Source organism: Rhinatrema bivittatum, chromosome 17 (assembly GCF_901001135.1).
Source record: "Rhinatrema bivittatum chromosome 17, aRhiBiv1.1, whole genome shotgun sequence".
Taxonomy (NCBI): Eukaryota; Metazoa; Chordata; class Amphibia; order Gymnophiona; family Rhinatrematidae; genus Rhinatrema; species Rhinatrema bivittatum.
In genome coordinates, this window is record NC_042631.1 from 47,658,441 (window position 1) to 47,681,883 (window position 23,443).

The window sequence follows — 23,443 nt, forward strand, 5'->3', positions numbered from 1 at the left end:
ACAAAGATAACCTTCATTCTCTCTCACCTTGAGGGGAAGGCCCTGGCATGGGCTTTCTCACTTTGGGAGCATTCTGACCCTATCCTCATGCAACTGACCCAGTTCATTACCACCTTCAAACGGACCTTTGAAGATCCTGGTCATCAGGCGGTTGCTGGCCATCAACTACTCCACCTTCGTCAAGGCTCCAGATCCCTTTCAGAGTTCACGGTGGTGTTCCGGACTTTGGTAACGGGAACTGGGATGGCAAGAGGATTGCCTGTGGGCACTCTACCTCGAGGGTCTATCACCTACTCTCAAAGACGAACTTGCTGTCCGTGAGATTCCCATATCTCTACAGGACCTGATTTCCCTCGCTGGGAAAATTGACCAACTCCTCACGCAACGGCACCATGATGTGAAGGCACCCCGGCCCCCTGCTTAATGCCCAGCACATGCCCTTAGCCCTCAGCTGAATGCTCTACCGGCACCACCTTCTTCCAATGAAGAGCCAATAAAAATCAACCGTGGGCTGTTGTCCCCTGAGAAGCGTCTTCGGCGTAAGAAGCAGGGCCTATGCCTGTACTGTGGTGCCTCCGGACATCTGAGGCAATCCTGTCTGGTCCATCCAGAAAACTTGAAGGCCTAAGCCTGGCGGGAGTCCTGAGCTTGGGCGCTACTGTCACTGGCCCCAAACTTCTACTACCTGTTACTCTATCCATGGAGTCTCGATCCTTTGCTACCACTGTTTTCATCGAGACCGGAGCCAGTGGCAGCTTCATAATGAATGACATAGTGAACCTTTTGAAAATTTCAGTACAACTCCTAGAAGTTCCTCTTCACATAGCTTCTATTCAAGGGGAACATCTCCCTGGATGTATCACGTACCGCACGGTGGCTTTCCGTCTCACTGTGGGAACTCTACATGAAGAAGAGATATCCATATATGTCCTAAAGCATTCAACTCACCCAGTGATACTGGGCCTCCCTTGGCTCCAGACTCATGGACCCAATTTGACTGGCAATCCCTCCAGCTAGTTCAGTGGGACCCACAATGCCAAAAGAATTGCCTGAAGCAAGTATCTCCAGCAATGACCGTCCTGAAGGCCACTTCACCGGTGGTGGCTCAGTACTCTTACTTCGAGGATGTTTTCTCAAAACAGAAAGCAGACACATTACCTCCACTCCAAAAATATAATTGTCCTATCGAACTCCTACCCGGTACTACACCTCCTAAGGGTAGGACCTAGCTACTCTTGCTCCCTGAGACCCAGGCGATGTCCGAATATATAAAGGAAAACTTCGAGAAGAATTCATTAGGCCTTCTGATTCGCAGTGGGAGCAGGCTTCTTCTTTGTTAAGAAGAAGGATGGAGGACTTTGGCCTTGCATCGATTACCGAGGGCTAAACGCCATTACCCGTAAAGATCGCTACCCACTACCTCTCATAAGCGAATTATTCAACCATCTACAAGGAGCTCAGATCTTCACAAAGCTCGATCTACACGGAGCATACAACCTTGTGCGCATCCGGACATACGGAAAACCGCATTTAACACTAGGGATGGCCACTACAAGTACATAGCCTTTCAGCCTTTGCAATCTCCCTGCGGTGTTCTGCCTGATGAATGAAATCCTTAGAGATCTCCTTTACTCTTTTGTGGTGGTGTACTTAGATGACATCCTGATATTCTCAAGAGATTTGGAGTCCCATCACTCCCGTATCAGAACCGTCCTCCAACGCCTCCAAGAAAGCCACCTTTACGCAAAGCTTGGGAAGTGCATCTTCGAGTATAATCGTCTACCATTCTTAGGGTACATTATTTCTAATCAAGGATTTACTACGGATCCCGAAAACTCCAGGGGATTCGTGACTGGCCCAGCCAGTCGGCCTCCAGGCCTTACAAAGATTTCTTGGATTCACGAATTATTATAGAAGCTTTATAACCAACTACTCAACATTGGCCGCTCCACTCACCACAATGACCAAGGAGGGAACTAATCTCAGGGTTTGGAGTTCTCAAGCACAATCAGCATTCCATGCATTGAAAGAAGCATTCTGCTCTGGACCCTGTTTACAACATCCTGATCCCAGTCATCCATTTGTTGTCAAAGTAGATGCGTCCGCTATTGAAGCCGGTGCAGTATTAAGTCAGTATTCCTCCAAGGGTACACTGGTACCATGCTCCTTTTATTCTCATAAATTTTCGTCTGCAGAGCAGAACTACACTATTGGAGATCGGGAACTACTCGCTGTTAAACTCGCACTCCAAGAGTGGCGCCCCTGGCTGGAGGGCACTCAACACCGATTTACTATATTCACAGATCACAAGAATCTGGAGCACCTCAAGGAAGCGCAATTATTAAACTTGAGACAAGCCCGCTGGGCATTATTCTTCAAGCAATTCAACTTTGAACTGCATTACCACTCAGCCTCCAAAAACCTTTGTGCTGATGCACTGTCACGCTGTCTTGAGCCTGAAGATACCCCAGACATCCCAAGGCACATTACTGACCCGGCTTGAGTGTCCCTTGCAGTAACTACAACTGTACCAGCTGGTAAAACAGTCATCCCACGGCAGTTACGTGAACTTGTACTCCGCTGGGCCCAAGATTTGAAACTGGCTGGCCATCCTGGGCGAACACGAACACTAGAGATGCTGAGGCGTTTTTACTGGTGGCTCAGCATGGTATCAGACTCCCATAAATATGTGGACTCATGCCCGATATGTGCACAGCAGAAACCACCCACAGGCCAGCCATGGGGACTCCTGCAGCCACTCCCGGCGCCCACTGAACCTTGGGCTAGTATATCTACAGATTTCATCACCGATCTTCCACCATCTTCTAACAACATTGTCATCTGGGTCATAATTGACCGCTTTTCCAAGATGGCACATTTCATCCCACTCCGGAGCCTCCCATCCTGAACTCGCTAAACTGTTCCTGACTCACATTTTCCGAATTCATGGATTACCGAAAGAAATAGTATCCAATAGAGGCCTACAATTCGCTGCGAAGTACTGGCGGTCCTTGTGCCAAAAATTTAATATCCAATTGAGTTTCACTTCAGCATACCATCCTCAGGCTAACGACCAAGCCAAAAGAACTAACCGGACCCTGAAAGCTTTTCTCAGATCTTACGTAAACAATCAGCAAAATAATTGGGCCAACTTGCTCCTTTGGGCCAAATTATCTCATAATAAGCACCTTGATGCCGCCACAAACGTATCCCTATATGCGGTGGTATTCGGGCGCCAACCACTACTCCCATTGCCGGTACCACTCTTTGTGCCTTCGCCAGCAGTGCAATTCACGGTGCAAAGCATCCGTAACGTATGGAACCAAGTGAAAGAACGTCTCACCCAAGCTGCAGAACGTGCTAAGAAGTTTACTGATGCACATAGAAGATCAGCTCCACTCTTCAGGCCTGGTCAAAAGGTATGGCTAAGTACCAAGCACATTAGGCTGCGACTCCCCTCACATCGCTTGGCACCCAAGTACATTGGGCTGTTTCCCGTCCTCCAGAGAGTGGGAGCAGTCACCTACCAGCTACAGTTGCCGCGATCCATGGGTATCCACAATATCTTCCATGTGTCTCTACTAAAACCACTTGTACTATCTTAGTCTTCCCGCCAAGACCCACCTGCGCCTCAAGTGGCCACCAAACCAGAGCATATCCTCCAGGTAAGAGAAGTCCTCAACGTCCATTGGCGTCGAGAACGATGGGAATACCTACTCTCTTGGGAGGGGTATGGGGCAGAGGAGAACCCTTGGGAGCCCTCACAAAACATCTTGGTCAAAGACCTCCTCAGGGCCTTCCATAGGGCGCACCCTGACAAGCCTCCCCGAGGAGGGGAGGCCTAGAAGGGGGGTACTGTTGCGCATCCCGTCCGCGCTCAGCCCGTGGATGGACCTGCTCACCTCTCCAGCTCCTCCGGGGGTCCCGGGTCGTCCTCCCCTGCAATAGTGGCAAGCATGGCTAGGCCTCAGTGTCCCATGGTGGTGGTGGTCGCTGGGCCTTCACCTTCCAACCAGGCCTCACGGCAGGGCTCGGCATCCTCCATGGCGTCGGCCCTGCCCCTAGGTGCACGCATGCGGACTGCCTGGCACCTCATAGGGCCAGGGGCATGTCCCAGCTCCGCAGTGCGCCCTAATTGAACCTCCTATTTCAGGAAGCACCTGCCCTGACTTCCTTGCCTTGGCAATCGGGTCGATCCTTGTGATTTTTAGTTTGCCTCTGCGTTCCAGTCTGTGTTCCAGTCTCGTTCCAGCCTTTGTTCCAGTCTCGTTCCAGCCTTTGTTCCAGTCTCGTTCCAGTCCTGTTCCAGCATCCTTCTGTTCCAGCGTCCTTCTGTTCTAGCGTCCTCCTGTTCCAGCATCCTTCTGTCTCCTCGTCTCTCCAGGTAGTACCTTCGGACTGTCTTCTCGGTTCTGACTTTGGCTTCCCTTGACTACGTTAACCGCTGCCTGCTTCTGACCTTCTGCCTGCTTCTACGACTACATCCGACTGCTGCCTGCCTCTGACCTTCTGCCTGCTTCTATGACCATGTCTGCACGCTGCCTGAACTGACCTCTGCCTGAACTCGACCATGTCTGACTGCCTCCTGGAATTTGATCTCTGCTTTGCCTGACTATCCACAGACTGATTACTGGCTCTGACCCTTGCATTGGCTGACCACGCTTCCTTGAATCTGGCCTTGATCCTTGCTATACATTCAGAGACACTCTTCTGGCCTTCTCAGGCACCCAGGACTTCCGGCCTAAGTATCGACTGCGCACCCTTGATCGTGGTGGGCATGCCCCTGAACTTCCTATCAAGGAGATCCTGTGAGGCCCACCTAAGACCAGGCGGCCTGGGTACCCAAGGGCTCAATCCGGGGGTACCTAGGGTTGCTAGTGGCGAAGCTCCAGCTAGCTTCTGTCTCCTCTTGTGCTCCGCCTCCTGGTGGCAGGCGCTCTCTGGGTCTGATCAGGGAGCCTACCAATCCTGCAGTAGGCCAAGGGTCTACCTCCTGGTGCAACAGTTCAGCTATATAGTGGCTGAATATTGGCCTCCATTTATTTATTTAATACTGTTTATATACCGCTTTTACAATATAAAAATTAATCAAAATGGTTTATATACATTACATACATAATAAAATACAAAAAACAATCAGAGCTTTACAACAAACTTAAAGGATGCCAGACCAGACCACAAAACCAATGAGGGTGAGTTCTTAATGCTTTCTTAGTGGACAACACTGCTGCAGGATATCCCTTTCTGCATAAGCAAAACCTTTAAGGGCCGGGCTGAAAGACAAAATGGAGATGCATCCTCCACCAACACCCAACCTTGATGTCAGACTACCACTGCAAGGCAGATGGAAAGGAACACTGGCCTTAAATCTTACCAGCTACACATACCAAGGCTTTCCTGGCCAGACCAGAAACCTCATGACAACTATTGACTAGAAATCCTCTATTCTGCTTAACATCTTTTCTATAAAATGCCAATTGGAATGCGTGGATTAAGACATTGTTTCTGCTTAAAACTGATTCCTTCCAGTGACTGAAGAACTTGTCTGACCTGGTGCTCTTGCGAGACATCATGATGTCCATATGAGCAAACTCACAGATATCACTACTATCGAGAGATCTCCTGGCTGCAACTACTACTCTCCAGGATCCAAAGTTATCACCTCAGGAAGTTGCGTGGAATGTTTTCTGCTCCTGTACTATAAGCTGCTGAGAAAGATGTAGATTCTGATCTGCCCAACTGAACAGAAGCCTTGCATTTTGAGCCACCTTTGATCTTTGAATGCCTCCTTACTTCTGCTGTAGAGTTGACTGAGAACAAATAAGGGAAAGAAATGCAACAGAGCCAACACAATGGCCCTAGTGTTCAACCTGTTTACAAACCACAAAGTATCCTGGCCCCAGGACCAGGATCCAACTGGGAGGCTCTTGATCAATTCCCTTTGACAGAATCATGACAGTAAACCAACACAACAGGCTCTTTCTTACTGAAAGCGGAAGGGGAGACTAGTTCTATAATCCTGCACTTGCAGGAATCAAAGAGATAACAGGGACAAATGCAGGAGAAAGCAAATTCAATTAATCAATTGAAAAATTATAAGAACATAAGAACATGCCATACTGGGTCAGACCAAGGGTCCATCAAGCCCAGCATCCTGTTTCCAACAGTGGCCAATCCAGGCCATAATAACCTGGCAAGTACCCAAAAACTAAGTCTATTCCATGTTACCGTTGCTAGTAATAGTGGTGGTTATTATCTAAGTCAACTTAATTAATAGCAGGTAATGGACTTCTCCTCCAAGAACTTATCCAATCTTTTTTTAAACACAGCTATACTAACTGCACTAACCACATCTTCTGGCAACAAATTCCAGAGTTTAATTGTGCATTGAGTGAAAAAGAACATTCTCCGACTAGTTTTAAATGTGCCACATGCTAACTTCATGGAGTGCCCCCTACTCTTTCTATTATCCGAAAGAGTAAAAAACCGATTCACATCTACCCATTCTAGACCCCTCATGATTTTAAACATCTCTATCATATCCTCCCTCAGCGGTCTCTTCTCCAAGCTGAAAAGTCCTAACCTCTTTAGTCTTTCCTCATAGGGGAGCTGTTCCATTCCCCTTATCATTTTGGTAACTCTTCTCTGTACCTTCTCCATCACAATTATATCTTTTTTGAGATGTGGCGACCAGAATTGTACACAGTATTCAAGGTGCGGTCTCACAATGGAGCGATACAGAGGCATTATGACATTTTCCATTTTATTCACCATTCCCTTTCTAATAATTCCCAACATTCTGTTTGCTTTTTTGACTGCCGCAGCACACTGAACCGACGATTTCAATGTGTTATCCACTCTGACGCCTAGATCTCTTTCTTGGGTAGTAGCACCTAGTATAGAACCTAACATTGTGTAACTATAGCATGGGTTATTTTTCCCTATATGCATCACCTTGCACTTATCCACATTAAATTTCATCTGCCATTTCGATGCCCAATTTTCCAGCCTCACAAGATCTTCCTGCAATTTATCACAATCTGCTCTTGATTTAACTACTCTGAACAGTTTTGTATCATCCACAAATTTCATTACCTCACTTGTCGTATTTCTTTCCAGATCATTTATAAATATATTGAAAAGTAAGGGTCCCAATACAGATCCCTGAGGCACTCCACTGCCCACTCCCTTCCCCTGAGAAAATTGTCCATTTAATCCTACTCTCTGTTTCCTGTCTGTTTCCTGTCTTTTAGCCAGTTTGTAATCCACGAAAGGACATCGCCACCTATCCCATGACTTTTTATTTTTCCTAGAAGCCTCTCATGAGGAACTTTATCAAATGCCTTCTGAAAATCCAAGTACACTATATCTACCGGTTCACCTTTATCCACATGCTTATTAATTCCTTCAAAAAAGTGAAGCAGATTTGTGAGGCAAGACTTGCCTTGGGTAAAGCCATGCTGACTTTGTTCCATTAAACCATGTCTTTCTATATGTTCTGTGATTTTGATGTTTAGAACACTTTCCACTATTTTTCCTGGCACTGAAGTCAGGCTAACTGGTCTGTAGTTTCCCGGATCGCCCCTGGAGTCCTTTTTAAATATGGGGGTTACATTAGCTATCCTCCAGTCTTCAGGTACAATGGATGATTTTAATGATAGGTTACAAATTTTTACTAATAGGTCTGAAATTTCATTTTTTAGTTCCTTCAGAACTCTGGGGTGTATACCATCCGGTCCAGGTGATTTACTATTCTTAAGTTTATCAATCAGGTCTACCACATCTTCTAGGTTCACCGTGATTTGGTTCAGTCCATCTGAATCATTACCCATGAAAACCTTCTCCAGTACGGGTGCCTCCCCAATATCCTCTTCAGTAAACACCGAAGCAAAGAAATCATTTAATCTTTCCGCAATGGCCTTATCTTCTCTAAGTGTCCCTTTAACCCCTCGATCATCTAATGGTCCAACTGACTCCCTCACAGGTTTCTGCTTCGGATATATTTTAAAAAGTTTTTAATGTGAGTTTTTGCCTCTACGGCCAACTTCTTTTCAAATTCTCTCTTAGCCTGTCTTATCAATGCTCATATCCATAGTACATTTATTTTATTTATTTATTTAGAACTTTTCTATACCGACTTTCCAATAACAGAATTACTGATCAATTCGGTTTACATTTTGAACAATAACAGTGACAAGAAAATGTCTTACAAAAAACAGGTAGAAATAACTTGGAGATAAATATATGGGGTTAAATAACAAAGAAATACAATATACAAAGCCTAATATAGGCTGAGGCAGATAACATCGGTGTGGGGTTGTGTAAAGAGTTTAGGACTGACAATAGGTAGGGAATTACATGTTGGACTTTTGAACTGCCAAGGAGTTGGAGTTGGAAAATTTTTTTTTTTTTTTTATTGGGGAGTTCCTTGAGTTATTCTATGGGGTATTCAATGGGGATTCAAAGAATTTTTTAAAGTTGAACTTGTCTAGATCTTGTATAGTTCTCTTGTAGGTTGTTGAAATTAACTGAAGTTCTTATATAGTTCTCTTATAGTTTGATTGAAAGTGACCTAAAGGGGAGCTTGGCAGAGATTATTGTGCAGTCTGATGTTATGGAAAAGCTTGGTGGAAGAGCCAAGTTTTAAGTCTTTTTTTGAAGATAATGGGGCATTGCACTGATTTGAGTTCTGGCGGGAGCGTATTCCAGAGTTTGGGACCAGCTGTGGAGAATGCTCTTTTGCTTAACGCTGATTTCATTGGTGGTATCTGGAGATTGTTTCGGTAGGCTTGTCTCACTGGTCTAGTAGAGGTGTGGAGTTGGAGAGGGAATTTGAGCTTGAGTGGGGCCAGGTTGTGTAATGCTTTGTGTATTGATGAAAGCACTTTGAAGAGTATTCTGAAATTGACTGGTAGCAAGTGTAGGCTTTTTAAAATGGGTGAGATGTGGTCTCTTTTGTTAGTCTTGGTTAGGATCCTTGCCGAAGCGTTTTGCAACATCTGTAATGGTTTTAAGGCGTTTGCGGGTAGGCCTACTAGAAGAGAGTTGCAGTAATCTATTTTCATGAGTTGCAGTAATCTATTTTCATGATTGCTTGTAGAACCAATCGGAAGTCTTGAAAATGGAGGAGTGGTCTAAGTCTTTTTAAGACTTGTAATTTGAAGAATCCGTCCTTTACTATATTATTGATGAGAGCTCTGTAATTCATTTGGTTATCAAGTATAACTCCTAGATTTCTGACTTGTGGTGACAGTGTTATTTGGGTGGTGAGGTTGGTGCTGGGAAGTGAGTAGGTTCCATCTTGAGAGATGAGTAGGTATTCTGTTTTGTTTTGATTAAGGATAAGATTTAAGCTTGTGAGTAAGTTATTGATGGCTTGTTGGCATGTGTTCCAGAAATCCAGAGTTTTTTGGAGAGATTCGGTGATTGGGATTAGGATCTGTACATCGTCTGCATATAAGTAGTGGATGAGTTTGAGGTTGAGCAGGAGTTGGCAAAGTGGGAGTAGGTAAATATTGAATAAGGTTGGTGAGAGTGACGAACCCTGTGGGACTCCCCAGTCACAGGTGATTGGTTGAGATTCTTCTTTGTTGACCTTGACTTTATATTGTCTGTTCTTGAGGAACGATTTGAACCAGTTGAGAGCTGTATCTTTAATTCCAATATCTGACAGACGATCTATTAATGTGTTATGATTGACCGTATCAAATGCTGCTGATAGGTCTAGTAAGATGAGTAGACAAGGACATCTTTTTTCAAGATTCAGTAATATGGAATCCGTTAAGGAGATTAGGAGGGTTTCTGTGCTTCTAGATTGGCGGAAACCAAACTGGGCTGGAGGGAGAATGTTGTTATCGTTTAGGTATTCTGTGAGTTGTTTATTTGCTACTTGTTCTAGGATTTTAGCGATGAAAGATAGATTAGCTATTGGGCGGAAGTTGGATGGGATATCTGGTGAAAGATTAGGTTTTTTTAGGAGTGGCTTTATGATTGCCATTTTGAGAGAGTCTGGGACTAGCCCTTGGGATAGGGAGCAATTGATGATTTGTGCAATGGGTTTGGATATGGTTGATTATTTATTTATTTATTTAAAATATTTCTATTCCACCTATAGCGAAAAATGTGCTAAGTGGATTACAATATCAGAACTTTAATAATTTAAAACATCAGCAAAATACAATAAAATAGTAATATAAATATGAATTTAAGAAAAAGCTGCTTGAGACAACATTGCCTTTAGATATTTACAAAAGACTATAATGTCATCCTGTGCCCGAAGAGTATCCAGCAGAGCATTCCATAAAGATGGACTGCAAACAAATAACGCCTGTTGGCAAGTTTGAGAAAGTCATGCTGCCTTAACGGAGGGAACATCCAAAAAAATTTTCCTTGTAAGCATCATGTTGGCGATGGTTGGTACAGTCTCAATAAATTTAAAAGATAATCTGGGCCTTCCTGTTTCACTTTTTTAAAACCATCAGGGAAAACTTAAATTCGATTCACTGCTTCACTGGCACCCAGTGAAGATCTTTTAAAACTGGTATGACATGATCCCAAGGGCAACCTCCAATAATTAGGAAGGCAGCAGAGTTTTGTAGGATCTGTAATGCACGCATAAAAGATTGGAGAGGTCGGACATATAAAGTAATCTGTTACTGTGAATATGAAAGCCTTTACAATAGTATGGAAATCACCTTGATCTAAAAAATATTTTAAATGATGCAACATTCTTAATTTAAAATAGCCAGAGGTAGATGTTATGTGGTAAGGGAGAATGGAGAAATTTGGAAGAATTTGTGATATGTCCAGGATGTTCCTTTATGTCCTGAGTAATATTCATGGTGGGGCTAAGTAAATGAATGACTAATGATTCTCATGAAATCTGATGTATTCAGTATTTATACTTTTACCTGTTTCACAACCATTGTATATAACTGCTGGCTGGTTCTTCCATGAATGAAGTTAATGGTTTGAATTTGAAACATTGTGAAACATTATGTCTGCTACACTTTATTTAGCCAGGAAGCAGGGACCACAGTTCATGGAGGTGAGGCTATGAATGCTCCGTGTCCAGCCAAAGGGAAAAGTGGTTAATGGCAATCCCCATTGTTTCTGTACAGGTTCACTTCACCATCTGCATGACCTATTCTAAGAACCCACTAAATAAATTAGGAAGGGAAGACTCTTAACATATTGGAAAACCCTTTTCTAACATTGTAGGTACCCCAAGCGGGGTTACATCTAGGAGCCCTTTCTCTCAGATTCTCAGATGATAATCCTCCAACTCTTCCACGCTTACTAGGAAGCAACATGACCTCCTCCCTACTGAGCCCAGAGGTGAACCTGGGGAACCCCTGGCTAGCTTAGGCCACTAGAGTGCTGGGTCCCCAGGCCGAGGAAAAAACACGGGAAACACGCCAGGCCACAGAATTTTGAAACCCCTCTCCCACCAGACCTCTAGAGAGCAGAAGGTCTGGTGTATTCCTAAGACAAACTCAAGGAAAACCTCCCTGAAGAGAGGAAAAGAGACACTGACTAGGCTCCTAGAGTCCTTCCTTTTCAGGAGACAAGTCTGATGCACCCAGGGAATCCTGAACCTGAGAAAAATGGACAGCAAACTGTGGCCCATATTCAAAATGGCAGTTGTTCTCGCCAAAAATGAACCCAGTCGCTGAAGCAGGAACCGACGGTTCTGCCTGCACAGTGGCTTTCCTGCCGAAATAAGAGAGTCAAGATGCCTCACATCAGTTCCCCTAAAGAACTGATGTGAGTCTGTCGCAAGCAGAAGAATGAGTACTGTCCTTGTTGCAGCTGCGCCAGCCTCCGTATCTACTCTCAGTGATGGCTGCGATTAGCCATGCAGCCCAACTGATGAACAATTGTTGCAGGGTACCCTGATGAGCTGAGCAGAAGAGCCCCTGTACAACTGCTTGAGATCCCACAGAAGCCTGTGGAACCCTTGATACCGGATTGTCACTGTTATCCTAAGGGCACACAAAAGTATTTCTTTAGGGACTACCTTCTCAGTCTCTTTCCCCACATTCTTTTCCCAAGGAGTGGGTTCTTTCTGATGGAGGTGCAAGAAAACCTTCTTGGTCCAGGCAGGGTTGTATTGTCTCCCATGTGAATGTGTAACCATAGCTCTTCGGGACAGGGGCACTTACAAACCAGGCTGGACTCTCTGGATGGATGTTCAAATTAAAATTTACTGGGAGTGAATTCAAAAGAATGAATAGGTGCAAAAAATCAACGTGTCCATTTCCATCCAATGTCCTAACCTGTACAAGAGCCATGATTTAAATGACTTCTAGCTCTGTGGACTTGTCCCTCTAGGCAGGGGCTTGGAACAGGTTTGTTCCACCAGGGAGTGAACTGATAATTTTCCCAAGTGGACTGGGAGTGTCCTAACCATGAGTGGATCTTCTACACAGTAGATGAGGTCCATGTTGAATCCCAAACTCCAACCTGGCAGTCTCCGGTGTCCCAGGGGTGGAAACTCCATTGGGGGTCTCTAGATGGACTTCTCCTTTTCTCTCCTTTCAACTCCTCTTCAAAATGTAACCAAGAGCCATTCTTCGATTACCAATATGCCCAGGAAAGTACTATCAAGAGAAGGTTAGTGGCTGGGGGGAGACCCATTCAAATTCCAGTCCCTCCATTGAGGGGCCAGGGAATGGCCGTCTCCCTAGGAGGCTTTATAATAGCTCTGTCCTGAGAGTCCAGAGACAGTCATGCAGGATTTCTGGAGAGTTAGGAGGCAATGAGGAGCTTACCTTTTTTATTTATTTATTTATTTAGAAACTTTTATATACCGGTATTTGTGGGGACATCATACCAGTTCACATAATAACTGCAAGGTTGGAAAGTACATTTCAACAGGGAGAGTAACTGGGCGCGGGGATAACCAATAGGCAGAATGAAGGATAGAAAACAAGAAGGTCATAACCAGAGAATAACAATTAACAATTTACATTGAATATCTCCTTAATATAAGGAGAGGGCGGTCACCTGGAGGGGGGGGGGGGGCGGGCTACGGAGGGGGAGGGAAAGCTATTCTGTGTAGGCATGGTTGAACAGAAGTGTTTTTAGTTTCTTTTTGAATTTGATTGCACAGGGTTCAAGGCGCATGTGGATAGGTAGGGAGTTCCAGAGGGCTGGACTGGCAATGGAGATGGCACGGTCGCGGGTGGAGGAGAGATGAGCTGTTTTCAAGGATTGAACATGTAGGGTGCCTTTGTTGGTGGATCTGGTGGCTCGGGTGGACAAGGAGGCGGTGAATGGGAGGTCGAGCCAGTTTGAGTTGTGGGTGTGGATGGACTTGTGTATTATGGTCAAAGTTTTGTAGTGTATACGGGACAGGATGGGGAGCCAATGTAAGTCCTTAAGGATGGGGGTAATATGGTCGTGTTTGCGTGTGTTCGTGATGAGTCTTGCAGTAGCATTTTGCAATAGTTGGAGGGGTTTTATCGAAGATAGGGGGAGCCCTAAGAGGAGGGCATTACAGTAATCATGTTTGGAGGTGAGGGTGGCTTGAATCACTGTACGGAGGTCATGGGTGTAGAGCAGGGGTCTGAGTTTCTTTAGAACATTGAGTTTGCAGAAACCAGCTTTGAGGATGGAATTGATGTGAGGTTTCATACTGAGATTGGGATCGAGGAGGACTCCGAGGTCCCTAACGGAGGGTTGAGCAGTAAGGAGGTTAAGTTTAGGGTCGTTAGGCGGGAGGTCAGGGGGATGCGAGGAGATGTGGAGGAGTTCTGTTTTATTTGTGTTGAGTGCAAGCTGAAGGTTGGTGAGGAGGGCGTTGATAGCTGCTAGGCAATTTTCCCAGTGCTCCAGGGCGTCAGATATAGAGTTGTGAATGGGAATGATGATCTGTACATCATCAGCATAGAGGTAGAATTTGAGTTTAAGGTCAGAGAGGAGGTGGCAGAGAGGTGTGAGGTAAACATTGAAGAGGGTCGAAGAAAGTGATGAGCCTTGCGGGACTCCTTGTTGTAGTGGGTATGAGGCAGATAGGTTGTTTCCAATTTTAACAGAGAACTTTCTGTTAGAGAGGTAGGATTTGAACCAGGCGAGGGCTATTCCTGAGATGCCGATGCTTTCTAGCCGTGTCAGGATGTGGTGGTGGCTGATGGTGTCAAAGGCCGCTGAAATATCGAGAAGGGCGAGGAGGTAGCTGTGGCCTTGTCCCAGACCTCTGAGGAGATGGTCAGTAAGGGAAAGGAGTAAGGATTCAGTATTAAAGTGTTTCCTGAATCCAAATTGGGAAACATGGAGGATACCATGGTTTTCAAGGTAGTCCATGAGTTGAGAATTAACCACTTTTTCCATTAGTTTGGAGATAAAAGGGAGGTTGGAAATGGGGCGGAAGTTGGAGGGGTCTTTCGGGTCTAGGGAGGGTTTCTTGAGGAGGGGTTTTTTGTACTTTAAGGCCCAGTCAGAGGGAATAGGCTAACCCAGCCGGGGATTCCTGACCAGGCCTTGCTTTGATGAGCTCAGCAAGCATGATGGAGTGTACAGTTTAAGTGTGGCACAAATCCATGGAGAAGAGATCGTATTTAAAAGAGTGTGGATGGTAACTGCTGATTTGTATTGAATGCGATAGGCTTTTGGAAGCCAATGGAGGGACTGAAGAACGGGAGTGATATGGTTATGTAAAGGCGAGTCAGTGAAAAGGCGAGCTGCAGAATTTTGTATTATTTGTAATGGTTGGACAACATATGCAGGAAGACCAATGAATAGAGAATTGTAATAGTCTAGCCTGGAAAAAGGAAGAGATTGAAGCACTGTGTGAAAGTCTAAAGGATCTCTTAGAGGTTTCAAGAGCCAGAGTAGAGAGAGTTTGAAAAATGAGGATTGAGGGCCTCATTTTCTAAAGTATCGCAGGCCTGTGATACTATAGAAAATGAGGGGCGGGGGGCTGAAACGGGGGGCAGGCCTGCGCTAGCCGGCAGCGATCGCACTGTCGCGGTGCAATCGCTGCCGGTTTCGCACCCAATAGCGCCACTATAGGAGGTGTAGCTATTGGGAGCGAAATAGGACGCGAAAAGGTCCTTACCTTTTCGTCGTCCGCGGCGGCTTCGCGGAGTCGGCCACGGTGACGCCCCGACTCCTCCTTTTCCGGGGCCGACTCCGCCCCCATTTTGGTATCGCACGCGAAAAGGGACATTTTGCGTGCGAAACATCCCTTACCGCGTGCGATACTTATAGAAAATAAGGCCCTGAGTGAGAGCTTTTATGTTTGCATGCATGGACAGAGAGGGATCTATTATGACTCCGAGATTACAACTGTGCTGGAAATGACAATTTCTAGACCTTTGCAAAAATATTTTCTCTTGTGTGTTTGTAGAGGCAAAATGTGAAAGGTTAATTATCTCAGTTTTGTTGACTTTCAGGGCTAATTTGTTATGTTTTAACCAGTCGTGGATAGAAAAAAACCACAGAAAAATGAATTTGACTTTAAAGGGAAGAAAAATTGTATGTCATCTGCATACAATTTGTCATGTATCCCAAGGTTCGGCAGAGAGGAATTAGATAGATGTTAAAAAGGACTGTGGATAGTGCTGAGCCTTGGGGTGCACAGAAAGTGTGGTCCTGAAGGAGACATCAGAGCCCATAGAAGTGCCCAACCGATACCCAAGTAAACCTATTTAAAACAATTTATTAAGCACCTATCCCAGGGTACTAGACAAGGCGCATTTGTTCTGATTGTGCATAAGTTTACCTGGACTGGTGAAGGTTTTCTTGGGAGTGGGGAGAAATTTGCACTTACATGCTTACTTTTACATTTTCAAATGTATGAGTGCAAATTTTCCTGAAAAATTAGCAGGTGTTTTGGTGGCAACAGTTTCAAAGTGAACTTACATGCATGAGTTCAGTTTGAAAACTGATGCAACTTTGCGCATATTTACCAATTATTTTATGCAGGCCATTACAAAATGACCTCCTACATGTATCTTGTGCAGTGCTATGTACATAGAGATTGCTTTGTTAATGATGGACATTACGATCACCATTGAGGCTTCCCCAATATATGACAGAATACATTTTCTCACTGAACTCTCACCCCCAAATTTGCAAACAAATGTGATCTCATCAGTTTGTTTATTTATTTATTTATTTATTTATTTATTTCATTTTTTTTTTGTGAATTCAGTCTGCCAATCCTAAAACTTCTCCTTGGTGGCTTACAAAAACAAATAAAAGTGTACATCTGTCATAAACATAGTGAATGAATATATCAACCATAAGAGACAAGAACAAAGAACAAACACGTGCTCAGTAAAAGACAAGTCAAAGTCCTCATAAAATCCTGCAATTAATTTAAATTTATTGGCATCTCAAAAGCCTTTATGAAAAAAACACCTTTTTTTCCCCAAAAATGCAGGAGATGAAAGACCCTAAAGCAGAATGTGCTGTCCTCTGAGAGGACAGGATTAAAATTAAAAATCATCTGGACATTTTAGAGAAATGGTCAATAAACAGAATGCAAAGGACAAAAACAACATTTCCTGCTGTTCAGAGGAGAAATTAAAAGCATAAATAGGAAATGAGGAATGACTGCTGGAGGCTCTAGCAGATCATAGTCTGGAACTGGAGTCTGCCCAAACCTTCCTGAGATTATTAACAGAGGATCACAAGGAAGCCATGGGAAGTCATTCTCTACCCTAAGGACTTTGGTGGAGGATGTGTCCAGTCTTAGGCCCCACACTTCAAAGGGAGTGTGGAAATATAGGAGAAATAATCAATCTTATTAAAAGGGAGATCAAAGAGCTGAGCTTATTTACTTTGGACAGAGAAGGCTGGGGCCTTGATAGTGATACCTAAAGGAGGTTACCATGAAATAGAGAATATGAGTACAGATAAGAAGCACAGGACCATCAAGTCTGCCCAAACCACGTCCCACCGCATGCTGTAAACCCCAACTGATCTGAGGACAGAGAACGGTGGTCCGAATCAGAAGTAAAGAGCTTAAATTGCAGCTGGGCAGATTCAGGACATACATGAGGAATATTCTATCTGTGCAGGACGTGACACAAAAGGACAAGTGATCTGGACAGAGGTTTCTAAGGGAGGATTAGAAAAGCATCTATATAGGGGGAGTGGATCCTGCCTGCAGATAGAAGGATGGACTAGAGGACCTCTGGAAGTCTTGTCCAGCTCTGTTTTTGTTTAATAAACTACTGCACCATCCAATGTTGTCTTAAGAGCCCCAGGTGAGGTTATGATATAGCAATACAAAGCATTTTCTTACCTCCAAGACTTCGTCCCTCAGCACTGAGAGTTCATTGGCATTTCGGGCGGTGAAATCGTATCTGATTTTGGCATATTTCTTGGGCTGTCCCGTTGCTTGTGCCTCATAGCTCCTTAAAGAAAGCATATACACACATTGAAAGACTTACTTTTTCCCCATTAAAAGGGTATCTGACCTGATTCTGGGCCAGCAAGTGATGCATGTAGTCAGCTGCTCTGGGAATTCCCCTTCGTGTCTGCTCTTGTTCACACTCTCTGTGGTGGAACGTGAAAGGGATATGTAAGATGCAGCCCACCAGCCTCGACATCAAACACAACTCAGATGCTGGGGGACCGGTGTCAAGAGCTTCACCTTCGCCAGAGCACAAACCGGGGCTTTTACCCAGCAAACTGAGCAGGCGTGAGCCAGGAATCAGTGCGATGGGTGCGTCAGGAAAACACTCCTCCCCCGAGAGACCGCAGCCCATTTTCAAGAAGTAATATCTGTAGTTAAAAGCTGGAGGGATTTTTTACATTTTATAAGCGGGATAGTAACCTGCTGGGGGATTTCTTCACAGTCTATGGGTGGGATGTTTATAAATGCATTATTTTTACCTCCAGAGCTGCCATCAACTCTCTACATGTAGTAGTAACGGTGTATTTCTGCCTTTAAAAGGACCACCATTGAATATTTAAAGAATATTACTGTGAGTGATCACTCGCATAGGGAACTTTGATTTTGGAAACTGCTTATAAATCAGTGCAGGGCAGGCCTATTTGCTAATGGCAGTGTGATCCAGCTTTGCCTGTCACTAACCGTTTCCATTATGGGCAGAGGGAGAGTTTTAAAAAATATTTTTGCAATCCCCCCATAGCTTTCTGTGGGAAGGCTTCTGTGGGCCTGCAATGGTCCCTGGAGCATGCTCAGTAGGCAGTGGGTAGGAGCGAGAAGGAAGACATAGGAGCTTGGCTGTTGGTCATTGCCTCATCCCTGGGGACTTTTGATCAGAAGGAAGAGAAGGAGTTTTGCTGTTGATCTTGGCCATCCTACAATGGGATTGCTCAAGAAGGGAGAAGGATTTTCTATTCAGTTTTTTGGGGGTTTTGACCAGTCTGGAAGGAAGGTTGTTCCCCCGTATCCAGACGGGCTGGGTTATTGATCATTTTGACACAGGCTGCAAGGAAAAAGGCAAGGGTGGGAAGAAGAAAGGATTATTTCCAGTTCAGTGAGATCATCTGGAGCTGGAGTCTAAAGATCTGATTGGATTTTGACAATTGTTTTGACTTTTTCTAAGAACTATTTTGGAACTTGGGGATTTTTTCCCAGCTTATGCTGGAGTTGCATCCAGCTACACCACCTTTCAAGGGGAGGGGTTCTTAAGTATGGCTGGTGGTGCAGAAGGGAGAAGACCCACTAAGAGGAATAAAATGGACAAGGAAACTATGATTTTTCAGACTAATATTTTTGATGTTGTTTCTGATTTTCACAATACTTGCTTGGATTCTTATTTTTAAGCTAAACTCTGGCTGTTTTATTTTGTCTCCTGATATTTACAGGTGAATGGACAATGATTGAAGTGACGGCTATTGGCCAACATTTATTTTATTTTTCTGGGTCTCTTTGAGTTGCGCCTGCACCTTCTAGAGAATACCCACTGCTAACCAAAGGCAATGAGGACTGGACTTACTGACCATGCCAGGGGCTCAGGAAGTTAAGTCCCCCCTGCTGGACTTGAACCCTGGACTCATAGCACCCTGAATGAAGCAATCAAACGGGGAACCGGTACCACACAGAGAGAGTCAATTCTTTCACACTCAACGTCAGGGGGAGGGAGTCACAGGATTGGCGCAATGGTGATATCTAGTGGTTGGATTCAGTGCTCATGAAGGAGCCCTCTGCATGACCCTAGGCCAAGGACTCTCGCTGCAATGACTGTGCATAGGAAGTAGGTGAAAAATCCCCAGGTAGTTACAAATGAAGGCTCATTGCGCTAAACCCAGCCAGAGCCAGAACAGGAAGAGTCTGCTGGATCTAAAAATAAATGTTAAAAGTGAGGGCTGATTTTAGGGATGAATTTTCAAAGCCCTAACACCGAGTTTTCTGTGAGTAAATGGCTGTACTAAGACAGCCCTGGCTCAGTGTGTGTAAAGGTAGGCGCAAAACCTGCAGAGCAGCATTCTGAGGGCAGAGTTTGCATTTCCACACACTTTGTGATTTTAAAAAGGATCTACATTGTAGCCCTAGATGGCACTTGGATAACAGTAGTAAATGCAGCCTATCCTTACCACTAGGCCCTACAGTTTAACACTGAGACTTTTCTAGTAATTTAAGTTCACTTACAGGGCAAGGTTAGGTAGAGGCCTGCTATTATTTAACATTGGGAAACTTTTAGAGGGGAAGTTCACAGGACGGCTAAGGGCTGGAGAAGCCATTAGTGTGATTGACAGGCTGGCCTTGCCCAGGAATAGGGGTATGAAATATGCTCCCTACATGGAGCCTGCAGGAAGTGGATTTGGGAAGAGAGTAATACAGATGGAGTGCATGTAGCAGGTTCCACCCTCTATTGCTGTGTTGAGAGTCCAAATGCCCTCAAAGAATTAGTAAGCTGGAGGGGCTGCTGAGCAGTAGTGGAGCTAAAGAAGAAGGATGAAATTTGGAGACCCAGGCCTGGAAACTGGGGGTGGAAGCCACAGGACTGAGGAGAAAGGTGCCTGCTGGAGCTTCAGCACAGGGAGAAAGATCTACACCTGCCAAAGGGACGGGGGTGTTTCATCTGAATCCAGTCCTGGTGGTTGGGAGTATTGGAGTTTGGTTTCTAAGAAACTTTGAGTTAAATCCTGGAGCCGCAGAGGGTTTCAGGGAAAAAAGAAGAGATAACTGGGGGTGAAGCAAGGGCACTGGGCGTGGTGGCCTGTGAGTCTGACTCTGAATTGTCTTTCTGGGCTGACCAGCTAAGCCCTTTTGGAGAACTGAAGTTTGGGAGTCTGAAGTATTTAGGTAATAAAAGGTGAGGAGACAGATTCTATTCCTAGGACCACAGCAGACCTGGGAGGGAGAGGAAATGTGATGTTTGAGCTAAGAAAAGTGATTTTTCTATTTTTTTTAACTGTTTCCTAGCTTCAGGATTTTTGCTACTGAACTGATTTGAACGGGGATTGAAAAACTGTTGCTAGTTCCTGAACTTGGGACTACTGAAACAATTTCAGAATTGTATTTCAATGATCTGTTTTGCTACTATTTCAGTAAACTTTATTTTATTTTGGAGTACAAGTATTGGTGTGGACAATGTGATTTTTCAAGGAGTCAGTGACCTCGTTTGAGGTCACTGACTCAGCCTGTGCCCTGAAAGATGGTGCTCCCCACCCTGGAAAAACTGCCCTAATCCTCCCTAGGGCTGCGAAGGTGACAACCCCCTAAGAACGTGGGGTTACAGCATAAATTCCATCGCGCAGGTTCCACCTTCCGAAAAGCAGGCAGAGCTCTGGTACTGTAATATGTGAGCGTGCTCATCCAATTCCCCGAGAATTTTCAAAATGAACTTATGCACATAAGTTTGTTTTGAAAAGCCTCAGTAAAGTCTGCATATACAACTTTACTGCTATCCACACAGTTTGAAAATTACCCTCCTAGTTTGTTTAAGGCCTGGTAGTTTTCTCTTGCTGACCTGGAACTGGTCTCCTTTGGGCTATAGGGCCATGAAATGAACCTTCATTCAGTAAGGAATGGTGGGACTTGAACCACAGACCTTCAGGATTAGCCACAGGACCAGCTGATCTTGGAACACCTTGGTAGTAATTACCTAATCTACCTGGCAGGGGAGGTCCATGCCCCTGGAAGCTCCTGATTGGACCAGCTATGAGAATCGCTGTATATAAGAAGACCTTGCTTGACATACCCTTGCTGATCCAGTTTTCTGAGGCCTTGTCTGTGGAAATGCTATCTGACTGGCCCATGATTCCTGTTCCACATCTGGCCTCTGACCAATACCTGATTTTGGATCATGCCTAGGCCCTAAGCCTTGACCTGCCTATCTTCACAGGTATTCTTAGACCTTTAAGAATCAGCTGTGGCTTACACCTGTGGGGAACGACTGTGGCATTGAGTGAAGACATCACCTGGAATCCTGGTACCATAAGCCTTCATTCACAACTACCCAAGGATTTTCTTCTGTTTTAATAGACCCTCCCTCCTAGTCTGCTTCTAGTCTGATCATTGCAGCACCAGTCCTGAGGCAAGGAGCCATGCATTTTCATGGGCTCTGAATCTGGTGTCAGCCTTAGTGATGACCACAGCTCCCTCCTCCAGGGACTGTGAACACTGCCTGTACAGCAGCCTGGGGAACGGAAGACCTGATCCTGGAATCAAACCAAGGACCCTCCGCATGGCAATTTTGCATTCTTACATTTTTAAATAAATAAGGTTTCCCCCGGTGCAAGCAGATCTGCTGAAATATGGCTATGTAAGGTTTTTATTAAAAAATGCTGTTACATATTTTGTCTTTGTTACTTCTTACTGTGGTTACAATATTTTATGTACAATATTTTGACATTTCTAGTTTATTTATTATATAATAAATGTAACGATTTGTATTTGATTTTATTGGCTTTCTATTCCCATCACACCCTTCACGGTATATTTATTTTAAAAAATTGTATCCTGCACTATCTATAATTCTAGGTAGGTAACCATCACATTCATAATAAAAAAATATAAATAAACAGCAACAGAAATCATAAAGATGTAACAATAAAATAAGTCTTTATTAATAAAAGGTACCATTGTACCTATATAAACCACTAATCTGACGCAGAGTATGATTTTAAGTACAGCTCTGTACATCTGTTGAGCAGGACCAGCCATGAGATACCTTTGCATACAATGGCTCTATCTAGTGGTTAATTCACGTATTTGGGTTAGCCCATAAACCAGACCTATCTGTGGCAATTAAGGACGAAAGTTCACCAACAAATTCCATGTGTGGACTAAAGCCAAGCTGCGGAGCCAGGCTGTGTTACCTGTTTCCTTGCTGCCCACTTGGGGACGGATCTCCCGTCTGGCCTCCTTTGAAAGATGATTTACGGTTTGGATACCCATTGATTGATGACCACTGAAAAGATCAAGGACACACTTATTGAGGACTAATAGGATTGCCATCTCAGTTTGCTACATTTCTAAGAGAGCGGGAGAAAGGAAGGACGCCTGCATGTTGGAGACTGACCTGTTCCTGTCCAGCTGGATCCGGGGGGTGACTAAGCTCCATTTCCCAGGGGGCTCCTTGGAAGATTTCCAGCGGAGGCTGCCAGCCACTGTGGAACTTTGGGATGTACTGTGGGACCAGGGATTCTTTGGGCCAGTCAGCTCTTTACAGACATATAAGCAAGACAGAAATGTGTCAAAAAGCTGCTGACTCATTACCAACATTAATCCTTTGAGCACTAGGCAAAAACCAGTTCACCACAACGTTATCCTCTGTATTGCTCCATGGTGAAACCACACCTTGAATACTGTGTACAATTCTGGTCACCGCCTCTCAAAAAAGATATAGTTGTGATGGAGAAGGTACAGAGAAGGGCAACCAAAATGATAAAGGGAATGGAACAGCTCCCCTATGAGGAAAGACTAAAGAGGTTAGGACTTTTCAGCTTGGAGAAGAGACGGCTGAGGGGGGATATGATAGAGGTGTTTAAAATCATGAGAGGTCTAGAACGGGTAGATGTGAATTGGTTATTTACTCTTTCAGATAATAGAAGGACTAGGGGGCATTCCATGAAGTTAGCAAGTAGCACATTTAAGACTAATTGCAGAAAATTCTTTTTCACTCAATGCACAATTAAGCTCTGGAATTTGTTGCCAGAGGATGTGGTTAGTGCAGTTAGTGTAGCTGGGTTCAAAAAAGGTTTGGATAAGTTCTTGGAGGAGAAGTCCATTAACAGCTATTAATCAAGTTTACTTAGGGAATAGCCACTGCTATTAATTGCATCAGTAGCATGGGATCTTCTTAGTATTTGGGTAATTGCCAGGTTCTTGTGGCCTGGTTTGGCCTCTGTTGGAAACAGGATGCTGGGCTTGATGGACCCTTGGTCTGAACCAGCATGGCAATTCTTATGTTCTTAAAATCCCCCCAAAATTCATAAAGATAATTAAAAGAAAAACAAAAGTTACACACATGAAATCCAAGCTTTCAATATTTACCTCCACCAACTGCAT

The 23,443-nt window shown here is 44.5% G+C and overlaps 1 protein-coding gene across 1 annotated transcript in view; it reads right to left on the reverse strand.

Annotated features, from left to right (window-relative positions):
• EPS8L2 (EPS8 like 2) overlaps positions 1–23,443 on the reverse strand; it is a 423,360-nt gene that overhangs the window by 68,825 nt on the left and 331,092 nt on the right. Inside the window, 3 exon segments of the mRNA XM_029582244.1 lie at positions 17,258–17,369; positions 22,252–22,343; positions 22,455–22,596. Of these exon segments, the coding sequence (XP_029438104.1) occupies positions 17,258–17,369; positions 22,252–22,343; positions 22,455–22,596 (346 nt within the window).